Source organism: Oncorhynchus nerka, linkage group LG17 (genome assembly GCF_034236695.1).
Source record: "Oncorhynchus nerka isolate Pitt River linkage group LG17, Oner_Uvic_2.0, whole genome shotgun sequence".
Classification (NCBI taxonomy): domain Eukaryota; kingdom Metazoa; phylum Chordata; class Actinopteri; order Salmoniformes; family Salmonidae; genus Oncorhynchus; species Oncorhynchus nerka.
This window is the reverse complement of record NC_088412.1, coordinates 28,460,169-28,478,802: the sequence shown is the minus strand read 5'-3', so window position 1 is coordinate 28,478,802 and position 18,634 is coordinate 28,460,169. Positions and strand designations below refer to the sequence as shown.

General features: G+C 41.7%; 1 protein-coding gene across 1 annotated transcript in view; it reads left to right on the top strand.

Annotated features, from left to right (window-relative positions):
* Positions 1-18,634, top strand: part of LOC115145081 (voltage-dependent R-type calcium channel subunit alpha-1E-like) — a 153,467-nt gene that overhangs the window by 42,353 nt on the left and 92,480 nt on the right. Inside the window, 2 exon segments of the mRNA XM_065002794.1 lie at positions 8,291-8,396; positions 13,703-13,842. Of these exon segments, the coding sequence (XP_064858866.1) occupies positions 8,291-8,396; positions 13,703-13,842 (246 nt within the window).

Genomic DNA, 18,634 nt, shown 5'->3' with positions numbered 1-18,634 from the left:
GACATGTTTTAAACCATTGATCACGTTTCCCACTGAGTGAAAGTGCTGTCCATCCAACGATTTCCAAATGGTTCAAACTTTCGGGCTTCATCTGTGTGTCATTGATTCAAGCGATATGGCTAGTATAACACTAACGATACAGTGGCATCTCTTTGTGGTGCTAGATTCACATTATTAACCTGTTGAGATTCATGTCTCGACTGATGTTTTTCAATCAGGATGATGGAGCTGTTCTTGACTGCCAGAAATGACCAACTGTCATGATCAAGTGTTTGAGACCGAAACCTGGTTAGTTGGACAGTGTTTTACTCGATGGTAATGGTTTTCTTGTAGCATTGCAATGCTGTAGGTATAGATCTATTTTATCAGAGAATTTCAGATTCCTTGTTTTTCTACATGTTATGTTAACAGTATAGCTTTTGGCCTTCTTACACATCCCGCTCTCTGGTGTTTCCATCAATGTATGGTTAATTCACATTGTTGAATTGATTTTCCTAAATTGGATCAGTATCTGATTGAATATAATTTAATGCCACCTTTTTCATTGGTTGATCAAAAAAAAACAAAAGAATGTGTGTTATCTTTAGAAAACTCCAGTACTGTATATTATATATTGTTAGAAACTGAGTGGTTCGAGCCCTGAATGCTGAAAAAAAAAGGTTTTACTGCTCTAATTACGTTGGTATCCAGTTTATAATAGCAATAAGGCACCTCTGGGATTGGTGATATATGGCCAAAATACCACAGCAAAGAGTTGTGTCCTAGCACTCCGCGTTGCATTGTGCATAAGAACAGCCCTTAGCCGTGGTATATTGGTCATATACCACACCCCATTCGGGCCTTATTGCTTAATTGACATGCAAGATTGTCTTTGTCTTTGACTCAGTGGGAGAGTGTGTCAGTCAGTGGAAACTGAATTAGACACGTAGATCTCCATTTTCCTCCATGCAGCTAATGACTTTCTGTCAACAAGATGCAGGTGTTGCCGACCATAATGATCACTGGCTGTAGATTTGAGGCATATCACCACATTTTCACGTCACGGAGGAGAGGAGATGGAGAGGAGATGGAGAGGAGATGGAGGGGTGGAAAGCTGAGAGGGTCACTAATAGCCCTGAAATGACTTGGCACTACACCAAAGCAAATGGATTGCCTTTCTCTTAAAGTAAGCAACACAATGCCCTTATGTGGGTCAGCTATTGTTTATCTACAGTAGGCCTACACCAGGTGTCCCACGTGTGTTATTACTGTTCTGCCCAGCTGAATGGCTTTCTGATATATTATTATAACATAATAGTCCTTACACTATAATTTTAAAGGCCCAGTGCAGTCAAAAGTGTGATTTTCCTGTGTTTTATATACAGTACCGGTCAAAGTCATTCAATGGTTTTTCTTTATTTTTACTATTTTCTACATTGTAGAATAATAGTGAAGACATCAACACTATGAAATAACACATATGGAATCATGTAGTAACCAATAAAGTGTTCAACAAATCAAAAAAATATTTGATTTTGCCTTTGCCTTGATGACAGCTTTGCACACTCTTGGCATTCTCTCAACCAGCTTGATGAGTTAGTCACCTGGAATGCATTTCAATTAACAGGTGTGCCTTGTTAAAAGTTCATCTGTGTTAACTTAATGCGTTTGAGCCAATCAGTTGTGTTGTGACAAGGTAGGGGTGGAATACAGAGGATAGCCCTATTTGGTAAAAGACCAAGTCCATATTATGGCAAGAACAGCTCAAATAACCAAAGAGAAACGACAGTCCATCATTACTTTAAGACATGAAGAACATTGAAGAAAGTTTCTTTAAGTGCAGTCGCACAAACCATCTAGCACTATGATGAAACTTGCTCTCATGAGGACCGCCACAGGAAAGGAAGACACAGAGTTACCTCCGCTGCAGAGGATACATTCATTAGAGTTAACTGCACCTCAGATTGCAACCCAACTAAATGCTTTACAGAGTTCAAGTAACAGACACATCTCAACATCAACTGTTCAGAGGAGACTGTGAATCAGGCCTTCACGGTCGAATTGCTGCAAAAAAAACACTACTAAAGGACACCAATAAGAAGAAGAGACTTGCTTGGGCCAAGAAACACAAGGAATGGACTTTAGACCGATTGAAATCTGTCGTTTGGTCTGATGAGTAGAACCATTTTTGGTTCCAACCGCTGTGTCTTTGTGAGATGCAGAGCAGGTGAATGGATGATGTCCGCATAGCCTAGTTGTTAGAGTGTTGGACTAGTAACCGAAAGGTTGTAAGATCGAATCTCCGAGCTGACAAGGTGAAAATCTGTTGTTCTGCCCCTGAACACAGCAGTTAATTAACCCACTGTTCCTAGACTGTCATTGAAAATAAGAATTTGTTCTTAACTCACTTGCCTAGTTTAATAAAGGTTAAAAAAATATATATGTAGTTCCCACTGTGAAGCATGGAGGAAGAGGTGTGATGGTGTGGGGGTGCTTTTCTGGTGATACTGTCTGATTTATTTAGAATTCAAGGCACATTTAAGCAGCATGGCTACCACAGCATTCTGCAGCGATATGCCATCCATCTGGTTTGCACTTAGTGGGACTATAATTTGTTTTTCAACAGGACAATGACCCAAAACACACCTCCAGGCTGCGCAAGGTCTATTTGACCAAGAAGGAGAGTGATGGAGTGCTGCATCAGATGACCTGCACACCACAATCACCCAACTTCAAAGCAGTTGAGATGGTTTGGGATGAGTTGGACCGCAGAGTAAAGGAAAAGCAGCCAACAAATGTTCAGCATATGTGAGAACTCCTTCAAGACTGTTGGAAGAGCATTCCAGGTGAAGCTGGTTGAGAGAATGCCAAGAGTCTGCAAAGCTGTCATCAAGGCTACTTTGAAGAATCTCAAATGTAAAACACTTCTTTGGTTACTACATGATTCCATATGTGTTATTTCATAGTTTTGATGTCTTCACTATTATTCTACAATGTAGAAAATTGTTTAAAAAAATAAAGAAAAACCCTTGAATGAGTAGGTGTGTCCAAACGCTTGACTGTTACTTTATATTTCCGCACTATAAGGTTGGAATAAATCTGTGAAATTGTGAAAGTTATGATAATGCCCTTACAGTGTAAGAGCTGTTTGAAAAGACCTGAAATTTGAGCCCGTTTAGGTGTGATGGAGTTTTAGCCTGCCTGGTGACATCACCAGATGGTAAATGAGTTAATAGACCAATAAGAAAGAGAGTTCCAAACCTCAATCCATCTATTGTTCGGTTCCTTGCAAACATATCGTTGTCTATGCAGTTCCTGACTGATTCTCGGCAGTTTGTGGCTCTCTTTCTGTTTTGTTGGGTGGAAAGTGCATGAACTAACCCCAAGGTTAATGTGGCATTGTGTAGGGAGTGTCTCATTTCATCTAATTAACTTTGTGAAATTAATGAACAATCATTACGTCTAATGACGTCTGATCAGTCTGCTGTATCATGTAGTATAAAGTGATTAGAACTGGAACTGATGGTCTCATTCAGAGTAATTTCCTGTCACGATGTGACACAGCACAGGCTGCTGTTCATAAGCTTGAGCTTTAGCATTTAGAGAGCTCTGGTAAATGAACCACCGTGAACTTCGTAAGACACACACACACACACACACACGTGCGCGCGCACAACACACATTTAACATACATTTACATTTAAGTCATTTAGCAGACGCTCTTATCCAGAGCGACTTACAAATTGGTGCATTCACCTTATGACATCCAGTGGAACAGTAGTGCATCTAAATATTTTAAGGGGGGGGGGGGGTGAGAGGGATTACTTTATCCTACAATACGCACACAATACGCTCTCTATGCATGACAGCCCACTGCACCTCTCTCATTCAGAGGGTTTGGGTTAAATGCTGAAGACACGTTTCGGTTGAATGCATTCAGTTGTGCAACTTTCTAGGTTTCCCGTGTCCCTTATTAAAAGGTCATAGTTGTGTGCAGAACAACATGCTTCCTGGTATAAGCAGCTCTTTTTTTCTACTGCTCAATTAAAAGCAGTGATCAATGAGGGGTTTATTTCAAGGCATCCGTGACTGGCATGATGCAGGAGCAGCAGGTCTGTCAGGGGTCGATGTGGAGACTGGCAGGGGCTGGGTGGAGGAGCCAGGCAGGCCTAAGGAAACACGTTGCCCACTCTGGTGCAGGGAGCCTGGGGAGGAAGAGCTCCTGCTCTCCCTGTCTGATGAACACTGGGAGGCTGCTACAGGAAGTGCCCCGGGGTGTAGGTACTTCTTTAATAATGGATCCTGTCCATGGCAGAGCAGGTCTGAAGGATGGGGTGCTGACTGACGCCACCCTCTAGAGCCCCCACCCTCCCCCCAACAGCAGGAGTGGCAAATTAGCTTCATTCAATTTCAGATGGCACAATGGATCTGGCATTGGCATATCCCAACATTTACTCCTGGTTCCAGTATTCTTGGTTGATCTGTGTGTAATTTTATTGCGATCATTCAAAATGATGTTAGCTCATTTCTAAAGACAGCTTTGCTATTCTAGATCTAATTATCTCAACAAGTTGCCTTCCATCAATCCATTCTCTTATGAATGAATGTAACCCTGACATTCAGTCATAAGAGAATGTCAATATTTGTTCAACCAGAAATGTACTTAAACAGTTTTAAAAATGGCCACCTGTTGTGTTTGAATGTCTTTGTTTACTATTAGAATCCATCTACAAGCACTATTTGGCTTTTCCTCATGTTTGTTTAAAATCATCCTGTATGTAATATACACAGTGAGGTCCACAATTATTGACATCCTTGATAAATATATGCAAAAAAAACTGTATTCAATAAATAACACTAATACTGAGCTATATTGTATGCAAAAAAATGGGGTAATTATTGAGACCCCTGTTTTCAATACTCTAAATCAAATCAAATCAAATTTTATTTGTCACATACACATGGTTAGCAGATGTTAGTGCAAGTGTAGCGAAATGCTTGTGCTACTAGTTCCGACAATGCAGTAATAACCAACAAGTAATCTAGCTAACAATTCCAAAACAATTTGTAAGTCGCTCTGGATAAGAGCGTCTGCTAAATGACTTAAATGTAAATGTAATGTAAATGTAAAACTACTACCTTATAGACACAAGTGTAAGGGGATAAAGAATATGTACATAAAGATATATGAATGAGAGATGGTACAGAGCGGCATAGGCAAGATACAGTAGATGGTATTGAGTGCAGTATATACATATGAGATGAGTATGTAAACAAAGTGGCATAGTTAAAGTGGCTAGTGATACATGTATTACATAAGGATGCAGTAGATTATATAGAGTACAGTATATACGTATACATATTAGATGAATAATGTAGGGTATGTAAACATTATATTAGGTAGCATTGTTTAAAGTGGCTAGTGATATATTTTACATCATTTCCCATCAATTCCCATTATTAAAGTGGCTGGAGTTGAGTCAGTGTGTTGGCAGCAGCCACTCAATGTTAGTGGTGGCTGTTTAACAGTCTGATGGCCTTGAGATAGAAGCTGTTTTTCAGTCTCTCGGTCCCAGCTTTGATGCACCTGTACTGACCTCGCCTTCTGGATGATAGCGGGGTGAACAGGCAGTGGCTCGGGTGGTTGCTGTCCTTGATGATCTTTATGGCCTTCCTGTGACATCGGGTGGTGTAGGTGTCCTGGAGGGCAGGTAGTTTGCCCCCGGTGATGCGTTGTGCAGACCTCACTACCCTCTGGAGAGCCTTACGGTTGTGGGCAGAGCAGTTGCCGTACCAGGCGGAGATACAGCCCAACAGGATGCTCTCGATTGTGCATCTGTAGAAGTTTGTGAGTGCTTTTGGTGACAAGCCGAATTTCTTCAGCCTCCTGAGGTTGAAGAGGCGCTGTTGCGCCTTCTTCACGATGCTGTCTGTGTGGGTGGACCAATTCAGTTTGTCTGTGATGTGTACGCCGAGGAACTTAAAACTTACTCTAGCACGCTCCCCTAGCGAGGGTACCAATATTGAACCTTTTTCTTCTAAAATGTTCTATAAGATTGGAGATCTTAGACCGTTCCTCCTTGATATCCTTTGTGTGCGCTTATGGACTGCCTTTTTCAATTCAAACCACAGGCTTTCAATGGGGTTCAAGTCCAGAGAATGAGATGGTCATTGCAAAATGTAGTTTTTTTTTGGTCAATTAACAATTTCTTTGAGGATTTTGATTAGTGCTTGGAATTATTGGCTTGCTGGAAGATCTACTTGAGGCCAAATGTCAGCCTCCTGGCAGAGGCAACCAGGTTTTGACCCTCCAGAGTCTGTAACCCCTTGCTATTATAGGCCAATATAATAGCTTCCATAATCCAATGTGATAACCATTGACGAGAGAGGGGCCTCCCCTTGCAGAGTGCAGGTGTGTGGCTCCTTATCATGAGGGGAGAGGCTCACCTCATTTGCAACTCGACCTGTCTGTCTCTGACAGATGTGTGCGATTAGTTTTTCGAGCTTCTGAGATTCAGGTGAATCCCACATGTGAGATATTGAAAGGAGTAATTGAAAGAGAACCCTGACTCAGCCACAGCGATTCATTATTTTACCCCATGTGTGTAATAGGATTTGAAGCCAATCTAAGAACATGTGCACAGATGCACCCTGTATCACATTCCATCTCCACTGCTATTTTTAACCTGTTTTAGAGCGGGAGCCAGCGCAAACTTGTCAATGTGACTCACACGTCCCCACGAGCCCTCATTACAAAGCCCCTTCGTGGATAAATGACAGTTTTCTCAGAAGGCATTTCATGAATGATAAAACAGAATTATTGGGATAAAAAAAACTAGAAGTTTCTCCGCAGCCCCTCTTCAATATAGGCCAATTATAAGACGATACTGTAGATACACCTATTCCTGGAGAAATCACACTTCTCACATTCGATGATATAAACACACATGGTTTTGTGTAAATTACTGTTGACTGAGTGAAGAAGAGATTTTACACACAAATGAAATGAATAAGGCAGGACTTGGTATTGATTGTCAGGAGGGCTGTGCAACATGTGGGGAGTCGCGATAGCTCTGACTGCCGCCAATTAAATGTGAGCGCTGACTTTTGGCTGAGAGGAGCCTGTTGCCGTGGATACCTCTCTCTATCCCCCCCCTATCTCTCTTTCTCTCTGAGTGCAGTGTCAATGGTCTTCTTGCAGCTGCTCTTTGTGTCTGAGGGGATGGAGGTACAGTAGGGTGTGGTTGTGGAGGAGGGCCCTGACAGAGAGAATCATGGTAGGTTGTCCTCTAGCACATGTAAGAGGACAGGAGTTTTCTATAAATCCTGGTTGAATATAGTTTGCTCAGTGCTCCCATTAGAGCAGGCCAGGAAGTATTTAATCACAGCAGAAAGTCACAAGTGTTACTGTATTGGAGCTTTTGTTTATTTAGTTATTTAATGCTCAGAAAATAAGGGGTGTCCCTGTGTGACCCTCCAGGCAGCAACTTCAGCTGCCAGCTCTGTTTGCATTGATCTCTCTCCCCCTCTCCACCGAGGAGATTTAGGCTCCCTCATTCTCTACCTCATTTTTCCACACAGCCAAAATAAATCCAGTGCCCACGCACAAAATTAGAGAAATGTGCAACGTTCGCTCATCCCTGTGGCACATTTAAACCTACAATCACCAGGGGTTCCTTGGCAAGCTTGTAGTAAAGTGCCCTGTTTTGTAGGATCAGCCTCCTGCTCTTCCCACACATCCCCAGCACACCCAGACTTGCCTCTCCTCCAGCTTTCCCTCCAGCTTTCAGGGTTATGGCCTGTCTCCTGCTACTGTCCTCAGCTACTGTGGACAACAGTCTCCTGCCCCTCTCCTCTCCATGGCTGGCTAGATGGACAGCATCAGGGCATTGTGAGGAGCTGACAGTCAGGTTCTCTGTGAGTCAGCCAGCTGTATGGAGGAGAGGAGGAGGCAGCAACAGCACTGCCAGGTGCTCAGCAGCAGGCTGGATTAACACTGGTCTGCCTGCCAACAGAGAAGTAAGAAGAATAGATGCATCCTGACATTTAATCAATGAGAGGGATTTTCATCAAATGTCTTAGGAATGTGAGGCAGTAGGAAGGGGGTGTTTTAGATAGGTGTGATGATACTGTCATCCTTGTCATTCTGATTGGGGATTATTCGAGCACACTATGATATCTCTCTCATTTTGGGATGGAAATTCTACATTATGTCTTTGTTTTGTAATCTCACAGGTTACAAAAATGAGAAGAATAGAGTTTATGTTAAGTATATTGTGACAAAGTATTCTTCCTTAACTTGTTGCTTCACTCCGTTTGAGTACATGATCCTCGCCACCATCATCGCCAACTGTATCGTCCTGGCCCTGGAGCAGCACCTGCCCGGAGAGGACAAGACCCCCATGTCTAAGAGACTGGTGAGTAAACCATCTACTAATACACTGTGTCTTAAGTCAGTCATCATCAGTGGGGTTCTCCATCCATGCAGAAGCTTATTTCAAAAACACAATTTCCCTCCCAATTCCTTATTCATGAAATTTGGTATTTAATTGTTATCTGACATTTTCTCCAAAGATTGGAGAGAATTGGATAGTTGCAGCAAAACGAGAACACTTAGTCTTGTTTTATGACTTTTGACTACATTGTTAGCTTGGACATTAGTTGTATTTTGTTTTTTATTGTAGTGTTTGTTGTTATTATTTGATTTGTTTTTGTTATTTTATATTATGTGTTGACTAAGATTGGGGATGGAGTGGTGCGCCAGGGGTATGTTATGGATGGGGTAGGGCTCCAGGGGTATGTTATGGATGGGGTAGGGCTCCAGGGGTATGTTATGGATGGGGTAGGGCTCCAGGGGTATGTTATGGATGGGGTAGGGCTCCAGGGGTATGTTATGGATGGGGTAGGGCTCCAGGGGTATGTTATGGATGGGGTAGGGCTCCAGGGGTATGTTATGGATGGGGTAGGGCTCCAGGGGTATGTTATGGATGGGGTAGGGCTCCAGGGGTATGTTATGGATGGGATAGGGATCCAGGGGTATGTTATGGATGGGATAGGGCTCCAGGGGTATGTTATGGATAGGGTATGGCTCCAGGGGTATGTTATGGATGGGGTAGGGCTCCAGGGGTATGTTATGGATAGGGTATGGCTCAGGGGTATGTTATGGATGGGGTAGGGCTCCAGGGGTATGTTATGGATGGGGTAGGGCTCAGGGGTATGTTATGGATGGGGTAGGGCTCCAGAGGTATGTTACGGATGGGGTAGGGCTCCAGGGGTATGTTACGGGTGGGGTAGGGCTCCAGGGGTATGTTACGGATGGGTTATGGCTCCAGGGGTATGTTATGAATGGGGTAGGGCTCCAGGGGTATGTTATGGATGGGGTAGGGCTCCAGGGGTATGTTATGGATGGGGTAGGGCTCCAGGGGTATGTTATGGATGGGGTAGGGCTCCACGGGTATGTTTGAGATGGGGTGGTGCGCCAGGGGTATGTTATGGATGGGGTATGGCTCCAGGGGTATGTTATGGATGGGGTAGGGCTCCAGGGGTATGTTATGGATGGGGTAGGGCTCCAAGGGTATGTTTGGGATGGGGTAGGGCTCCAGGGGTATGTTTGAGATGGGGTGGTGCACCAGGGGTATGTTATGGACGGGGTAGGGCTCCAGGGGTATGTTATGGATGGGGTAGGGCTCCAGGGGTATGTTTGTGAAATTGTATAGTTTTTTATTGATTTTATTGCCATCGTGATCCAATACAAACAATTGTTCACAAAATAGTTTTTTGTGAAAGGCGTATAAAAAAGTTCCTGTGTTCACTTCCTGCATTATGTATTAATTCTTTCTGAATGCAGTATACCTGTTGAGCCATGGCATAGACCATAACGTTCCAAATTGGGACCTCTGAGTTCACCGCTGCCTCATAATGCCAAATCATTGATTATCTTTAAGACACATTTAACAGACATCAATATAGTACAAATAAGTGTATATACTATAGAATTTTATCAAATGGGTGTTTTGGCATGTCCCAGTTATCCCCTCTAACTCGTTAGCAGCTCGTTAGTTTTACAGTTGTGTTTAATAGAGTGAGAAACTAGCTGGATTAATTGGTTCTCATTCTATAAATAGCTATTACAGCTATTATATATACAGTCGTATGAAAATGTTTGGGCACCCCTGACAATTTCAATGATTTCCATTTATAAATAATTGGGTGTTTGGATCAGCAATTTCATTTTGATCTATCAAATAACTGATGGACACAGTAATATTTCAGTAGTGAAATGAGGTTTATTGGATTAACAGAAAATGTGCAATATGCATCAAAACAAAATTAGACAGGTGCATAAATTTGGGCACCCCAATAGAAAAATCACATCAATATTTAGTAGAGCCTCCTTTTGCTAAAATAACAGCCTCTAGACGCTTCCGATTGCCTCTAATGAGTGTTTGGATTCTGGATGAAGGTATTTTGGACCATTCCTCCTTACAAAACATCTCCAGTTCAGTTAGGTTTGATGGTTGCCGAGCATGGACAGCCCGCTTCAAATCATCCCACAGATTCTCAATGATATTCAGGTCTGGGGACTGGGATGACCATTCCAGAACATTGTACTTGTTCCTCTTCCACTTGTTCCTGGTAGATTTTGAGCAGTGTTTTGTGTCGTTGTCTGAAATATCCAGCCCCGGCGTAACTTCAACTTTGTGACTGATTCTTCAACATTATTGCTGAATCTGCTGATATTGAGTGGAATCCATGCGACCCTCAACTTTAACAAGATTCCCAGTACCGGCACTGACCACACAGACCCACAGCATGATGGAACCCCCACCAAACTTTACTGTGGGTAGCAAGTGTTTTTCTTGGAACGCTGTGTTCTTTTGCCGCCATGCATAATGTCCCTTGTTATGACCAAATAACTCAATCAAGTCCACAGCACCTTATTCCAAAATGAAGCTGGCTTGTCCAAATGTGCGTTTGCATACCTCGAGCGACTCTGTTTGTGGCGTGTGCAGAAAAGGCTTCTTCCGCATCACTCTCCCATACAGCTTCTCCTTGTGCAAAGTGCGCTGAATTGTTGAACGATGCACAGTGACACCATCTGCAGCAAGATGATGTTGTAGGTCTTTGGAGGTGGTCTGTGGGCTGTTTTTGACCATTCTCACCATCCTTTGCCTTTGCCTCTCCGATATTTTACTTGGCCTGCCACTTCTGGCCTTAACAAGAACTGTGCCTGTGGTCTTCCATTTCCTCACTATGTTCCTCACAGTGGACACTGACAGCTTAAATCTCTGCGATAGCTTTTTGTAGCCTTCCTCTAAACCATAATGTTGAACAATCTTTGTTTTCAGGTCATTTGAGAGTTGTTTTGAGGCCCCCATGTTGCCACTCTTCCGAGGAGAGTCAAAGAGAACAACAACTTGCAATTGTCCACCTTAAATACCTTTTCTCATGATTGGATGCACTTGTCTATGAAGTTCAAGGCTTAATGAGCTCACCAAACCAATTGTGTGTTCCAATGAATCAGTGCTAAGTAGTTACAGGTATTCAAATCAACAGAATGACAACGGTGCCCACATTTTTGCATAGCCTATTTTTCACATCTGATTTAATTTCATACAACTTAATATTGCTACACTAAAAATCTTTGTCTGGACAATACCCCAGTACTCAGCTTTAATTAGAAAATGAATGGCATGCCACTGTGATCCTTTTCTGTGACGACAGAGTAAATTATTATGCAGCCTCAGAGGGGTGCCCAAACTTTTTCATATGACTGTATATATACAGTTGAAGTCAGAAGTTTACATATACCTTAGCCAAATACATTTAAACTCAGTTTTCACAATTCCTGACATTTAATCCTAGTAAAAATTCCCTGTTTTAGGTCAGTTAGGATCCCCATTTCATTTTAAGAATGTGAAATGTCAGAATAATATTAGAGAGAATGATTTATTTAAGCTTTTATTTCATTCATCACATTCCCAGTGGGTCAGAAGTTTACATACACTCAATTAGTATTTGGTAGCATTACCTTTAAATTGTTTAACTTGGGTCAAACATTAGCCTTCCACAAGCTTCCCACAATAAGATGGGTGAATTTTGGCCCATTCCTCCTGACAGAGCTGGTGGAGCTGTGTCAGGTTTGTAGGCTTCCTTGCTCGCACACGCTTTCTCAGTTCTGCCCACAAATGTTCTATAGGATTGAGGTAAGGGCTTTGAGATGGCCACTCCAACACCTTGACTGTTGTCCTTAAGCCATTTTACCACAACTTTGGAAGTATGCTTGGGGTCATTGTCCATTTGGAAGACCCAACTTTAACTTCCTGACTGATGTCTTGAGATGTTGCTTCAATATGTCCACATCATTTCCCCACCTCCCACCTAGTTCGTGAAGTGCACCAGTCCCTCCTGCAGAAAAGCACCCCCACAACATGATGCTGCCACCCCCGCACAGTTGGGATGGTGTTCTTCGGCTTGCAAGCCTCCCCCTTTTTCCTGGTCATTATGGCCAAAGAGTTCTATTTTTGTTCCATCAGACCAGAGGACATTTCTCCAAAAAATACGATCTTTGTCACCATGTGCAGTTGCAACCTGTAGTCTGGCTTTTTTATGGCAGTTTTGGAACAGTGGTTTCTTCCTTGATGAGTGCCCTTTCAGGTTCTGTCGATATAGGACTTGTTTTACTGTGGATATAGATACTTTTGTACCTGCTTCCTCCAGCATCTTCACAAGGTCCTTTGGTGTTGTTCTGGGATTGATTTGCACTTTTTGCACCAAAGTGCATTCATCTCTAGAAGACAGAACGTGTCTCCTTCCTGTATGACGGCTGCGTGGTCCCATGGTGTTTATACTTGCGTACTATTGGTTGTACAGATGAACGTGGTACCTTCAGGCGTTTGGAAATTGCTCCCAAGGATGAACCAGACTTGTGGAGGTCTACAATTTCTGAGGTCTTGGCTGATTTCTTTTGAATTTCCCATGATGTCAAGCAAAGAGGCACTGAGTTTGAAGGTAGTCCTTGAAATACATCCACAGGTACACATCCATTTGACTCAAATGATGTCAATTAGCCTATCAGAAGCTTCTAAAGCCATGACATCATTTTCTGGAGTCTTCCAAACTGTTTGAAGGCACAGTCAACTCAGTGTATGTAAACTTCTGACCCACTGGAGTTACGATTCAGTCAATTATAAGTGAAATAATCTATTTGTAAACAATTGTTGGAAAAATTACTTGTGTCATGCACAAAGTAGGTGTCCTAACCGAAATTTCTGGAGTGGTTGAAAAACAAGTTTTATTGACTCCAACCTAAGTATGTAAACTTCCGACTTCAACTGTATATATATTTTTTTAAATGTATATGATCATGCTAATTGTACCTCTGTGAGCACATGGGAGTGCTTACCTGTCTGCTGAGAGAAAAATGTAATTAACCCTTTCCTGAGCACATTTAAGAGTCTGAGAGAAGCCTTTGAAATGGGCAAAACAGAAAGGATTGGAAAATAATTGCTTGTTATGACCTGTAGTATATGTCTTCTTTAGGGGAATGTCTCATTATTTTTGTAATTAATTTTCAACAGATTTAAGTGTTTTCCCATGAACCTAAAGCGTGATAAATGCCCACACAAATGCTGGCACTGCATATGCTTTATTCTTTAACCTTTCATGTTAACATGACCAATTTGTACTGTAGTTGTCTGATATGTCCATTTTCTATTCACAGGAAAAGACAGAGCCTTACTTCATTGGGATGTTCTGCTTTGAAGCTGGGATTAAAGTGGTGGCATTGGGATTTGTATTCCATAAAGGCTCCTACCTGAGAAATGGCTGGAACGTCATGGATTTCATTGTGGTTCTGAGTGGGTGAGTACGGTAGGCTGTCTCAGTCAGCTGAAACACTGCAGGACTTTTAACTACTACTGCTGAATAACACCCTCTTGTTTTAACACCCTGTTCATGGCTGCTTGCTAAAATAAGACTGGTGTATTGCACTAGTTCATTTGATTGATTTTTAAAAGGTTTTATTACAATCAAATCAAATTGTATTGGTCACATACACGTGTTTAGCAGATTTTATTGGTCACATACACGTGTTTAGCAGATTTTATTGCGGGTGTAGCGAAATGCTTGTGTTTCTTGCACCGAAAGTGCAGTAATATCTAACAGGTAATATCTAACAATTTCACAGCCCAATACACACAAATCTAAGAATTAAGAATGTATAAATATATGAATGAGCAATATCAGAGCAGCATAGACTAAGATACAGTAGAATAAAATAGAATACAGTATATACATATGAGACGAGTAATGCAAAATATATAAACATTATTAAAGTGACTAGTGGCCAGTGATTTCAAGTCTATGTATATAGGCAGCAGCCTCTAATGTGCTAGTGGTGGCTATTTAACAGGCTGATAGCCTTGAGATATAAGCTGTTTTTCAGTCTCTCGGTCCCAGCTTTAATGCACCTGAACTGACCTTGCCTTCTGGATGATAGCAAGGTGAACAGGCATTGGCTCAGGTGGTTGTTGTCCTTGATGATCTTTTGGGCCTTCCTGTGACATCGGGTGCTGTAGGTGTCCTCTATGGCAGGTAGTTTGCCCCCGGTGATGCATTGGGCAGACCTCACCACCCTCTGGAGAGCCCTGTGGTTGTGGGCAGTGCATTTTCCGTACCATGCGGTGATACAGGATGCAATCAATTGTGCATCTGTAAAAGTTTGTGAGGGTTTTAGGTGCCAACATTATTGAATGTTTGTCAATGTTATTGGCATGCTTAATGGACTATTTCACATGTATCAGACTTTATCAGATGGATGTTCATTTCTTGGAAGGAGTTAATTTAATTTCTGAGGCAAATATCATGGCACATCTTCTCAGTTCAGATGCCAAGAACAAAACACTGTCTGTGAAATAATCCAATCTTGCGGATGCACAGCTTTAGAGCTCATTGTGTCTTTCACTAAAATAACACACAATAATTCAAGTCACCTTTAGGCTTTTACACACAATGGAAAGGAATACATTTTCCACTGTCTTGACTCCTGGAGCAAATGATTGCAGTGGAAAATGGAAAGGTTATTACAGGTTATTTGCAGATCTAAAAGGGGTGAGGAATTCTCTTGAGAGGCTTTAAGATGAAGACAGTTTATTTTCTTAACAGCGCTGCCTGTTAAATTTCTTATCCAGGTCAATTAGGGTTAAGTGCCTTGTGGAATTTTCACCTCGTCAACTCGGGGATTTGAACCAGTGACCTTTCAGTTACTGGCCCAATGCTCTTAACTGCTAGGCCACTTGCCACCCCTGTTGAAAAGCAGGGCCAACTCTGGTTCAATACACACACATTTGCACACAGATTAAATATTAATCCATTCCATAGTGCAAAAGTACAAAGGGTGGCAAGGTTCTTACAGAATTGTACATGATTCTCTGCATTTCAATATTAATGAGTGCAGGCTTGCAGTGCTGAATAAGGCCCAGCTCTCTGCTGAAAGGAGGAGAGGAAAAGGAGGAGAGGAGAGGGATAGGGTAGGGTGGGGTGGGAGAGGGGTGTCAGACTGTAGCTGTGGAGCTAATTTCTGTGGAGCCATGCCCTGATAATGTCTCCTCCCCCACAGTGCCCATCGCCCCCAACCTCACCCATCCTCTCTGCCTGTTACACTGTTGACTTTCTCCGTAGACTCCATCTTATCTGGCCTAATTTCCCCCCTAAATGACCTGTCTAATCTAACCTTTGAGATACATGATTACTACTCTACTCAGACATTTGTCTTCTCACACTGTGTATATTGATACATTTTCCTCTTCAGATTTTACATGGCATTATTTTCAGTGATATGTGCCTGGTGAGTGCATTCCAGTCTCTTGATACCAAGTCTTGTACTTTTAGGACTCTATCTTTGGCTGGCGCTAAGGCAGCGCAAGTGTCAAACCCACGTTAGTTGGCAATTTCGCCATATAGAAACTGGTGTTCTGCCATTTTCCACCCCTTGCACCAGGTTTGGCAATATACCTGTCTAACATCAGCTCTCCTGCACTGAGGTGGGAGGGGTGGTAATATTTGAGGTGTGTCTTTAAAAACTAGCGCAAAGTGACAATTTCATGGATCACAAATTGTGACATTTAAGACCAACGAAAAGCAGGTCTTAGCGGTAACGCAGATGGTAATGACATGGATTTGAGAAAGGAAGCGCAACCTATCCAGCCGTGACGCACAGTGCCTATATGCTCATATAACCCTTATATTTAGAAACATAAGAAACTAATCACTGAAGCTTAATTCAAATAATGTGTTTAGGAGCCGCAACAGTGAGCGGACATCCCATTTCTATCATTACTTTAGCCAGCTCTCGTTATTATTTTGGACACGCGTAAAACCCCCTCCATGTACGCTACCTGTGTACACATGTACACATCATGAGACGAGAGATGAGTTGACAGCCCGGTGGTGACCCTCGTAGTTAGAAACAGTTAAGTTATTTCCCTCTAACAATTTCTTGTTTAATTTGATTAAAAACTTAAACGTATTCAAATGATTCACTGTCCTTTGTTTATGGTGAGAAAATCCATCACTCGCATGCAATGCAATTTTAGGAGCCTTCTACTATTTATGGAGAAGTGTGAATGCGATCTGTAAGGTCCTTCCATGACGTTTATAAAACATGATATTTGGGAACAGTGTAACGTTATGTCGACGTTCCCCCTTTATATTGGATCTTACTTCAGCTCCTGTGAAAGGTTTGGATCTGTGTAAAACCTTCCATAGTCTATGTTGCCTTAATTTCTCCCCGTTGGGCATATAATATTATGGTGCCTTTAATGGTATTTAGCCTATTAAAACAAACAAGTTGTTATTTTGTTTTTATTAGAATTTGATTCAAATGTCTTTTTAAACCTTATCAATAGGCTAGTGAAATTAATCTTGCTTATTGACAATGTTTGGCATGTCCATGGCTCAGACATGGAAAACAAAATGTAATTTACAGTAGGCCTAGGTCTTATATCAGTGTGAATGCTATGTTTAACAATATGTTACAAACATGTTCAACACATTGAGCAATGATGGACAGGCCTACATATATGTTGTTATTTTGTTTATGATAGACTAATTAACAAACTAGCCTATAACGGACTAACATTCAAATTGGAGTTGATGACAATGCAATACCTAATAGACTGTACATACACAACTTGAAGCATGGAGCACGTTCTGATTGGCCATTGAGGGGTCAAGCCTTGACACCTACAACTTATTTATTAATCAAAACCCAGTCCTTTCACGCCACCGGCAGCTACTGTTTTCATAATTCCCTCTGTGAAAATAGCAAAAATATTTCTGACAGGTAGGTCCACCGCAAAGTGCTAAAATGTACCATTGTGTAAAAGGGTTTTTAAAATTGAGCCCTTAACCCACTGAAGTTGATTGAAACTAATGTACACCAAAATCCATCTTTTTAAGGTCTGTATGGGCTTCTTCTCAATCAACTGCATCTGCCTATGTTGGCCTTCTGCGTCTGCGGTGGAAAGTGGCATAGCTACAGCGCTGTTTGTCAGACCAGGAGACATCATGAAAACGTCTGTAGCATCCAAACGGTTAGGTCTACAAACTAAGCAGTCCAAATTCAACATTTTATCAAATCATTTTTCAATATAATTTTTTTATACCAACAGGGGTCCTAAAATTCTAAATCAAATATCTAAATGATCCATGGTATGGCCATCTTTAAACAATTCCATATGTTATATTAGTATAACCCCCTATCCCAAAGGCTTGGACTTGTAGAGCTTAATGTCACAATAGCAATGTCAATTGAATATAAAATGAATCATAAAGTGTGAGGAAAAAACTGTCTGCTTATGAGATAACTTTGCTAATTTCCTCAAATTGCTAGGACTGTCTGTAAGTGGTCTGAGTGGGGAGAGAAACTGAAAACTAGCTGTTATTGGCAGAGAGTTTTGGAACTCCCTTTGTTATTAGTTTGTTAACCAATTTACCTCAGGGTGATGTCACCATGGAAAGCTGAAACTCCTGCCCATGCAAACCTGCTGATTACGAAGTCCTATGTAGATTGTATTTTCAACCAGCAACTATCAGGAAATGTAACTGCTACAATTGTTTTCACACTTTTACAATGTTAGTTTCATCAGCTATTGTACAGTATGATATAAAACACAGCATCTTGACTACACTGGGTATTTAATGCAATGTTCAGAGGGGTTTTCTATTCCAGTTTAGATGACTGTATTTGGCAGTAGTTTCTTACCTCACCTGTCAGTTACTGGCCCTTGCCAAATGATGTCAGCTTCCAGATGTATCAATCTAGCATTTCATATAATTGTATTACTCTTAGTGAACACTTTCCACTTTCCAGCACTGACAGCAAGACAGGTTGACAACTGTATCGTGTTTTCTCATATCAGCTCCCAGTCAAGCATGTGTGACATCAGGTCTGGCAGTCTGTTATCATGAATACAGAATGACCAGTATATTTCACATGAAACAGTCTATAGCATGACGACAGTATGCCCCAATCTCAGTTTATGTACAAGCCACCACTATGGGGGGACTTGATAGAGTTTGGAGATAAATCGCTTGTAGGTTTAATTTCATTCATTTTTAGTGTTGTGTCTTTACTATCATTAAACTGAAGACT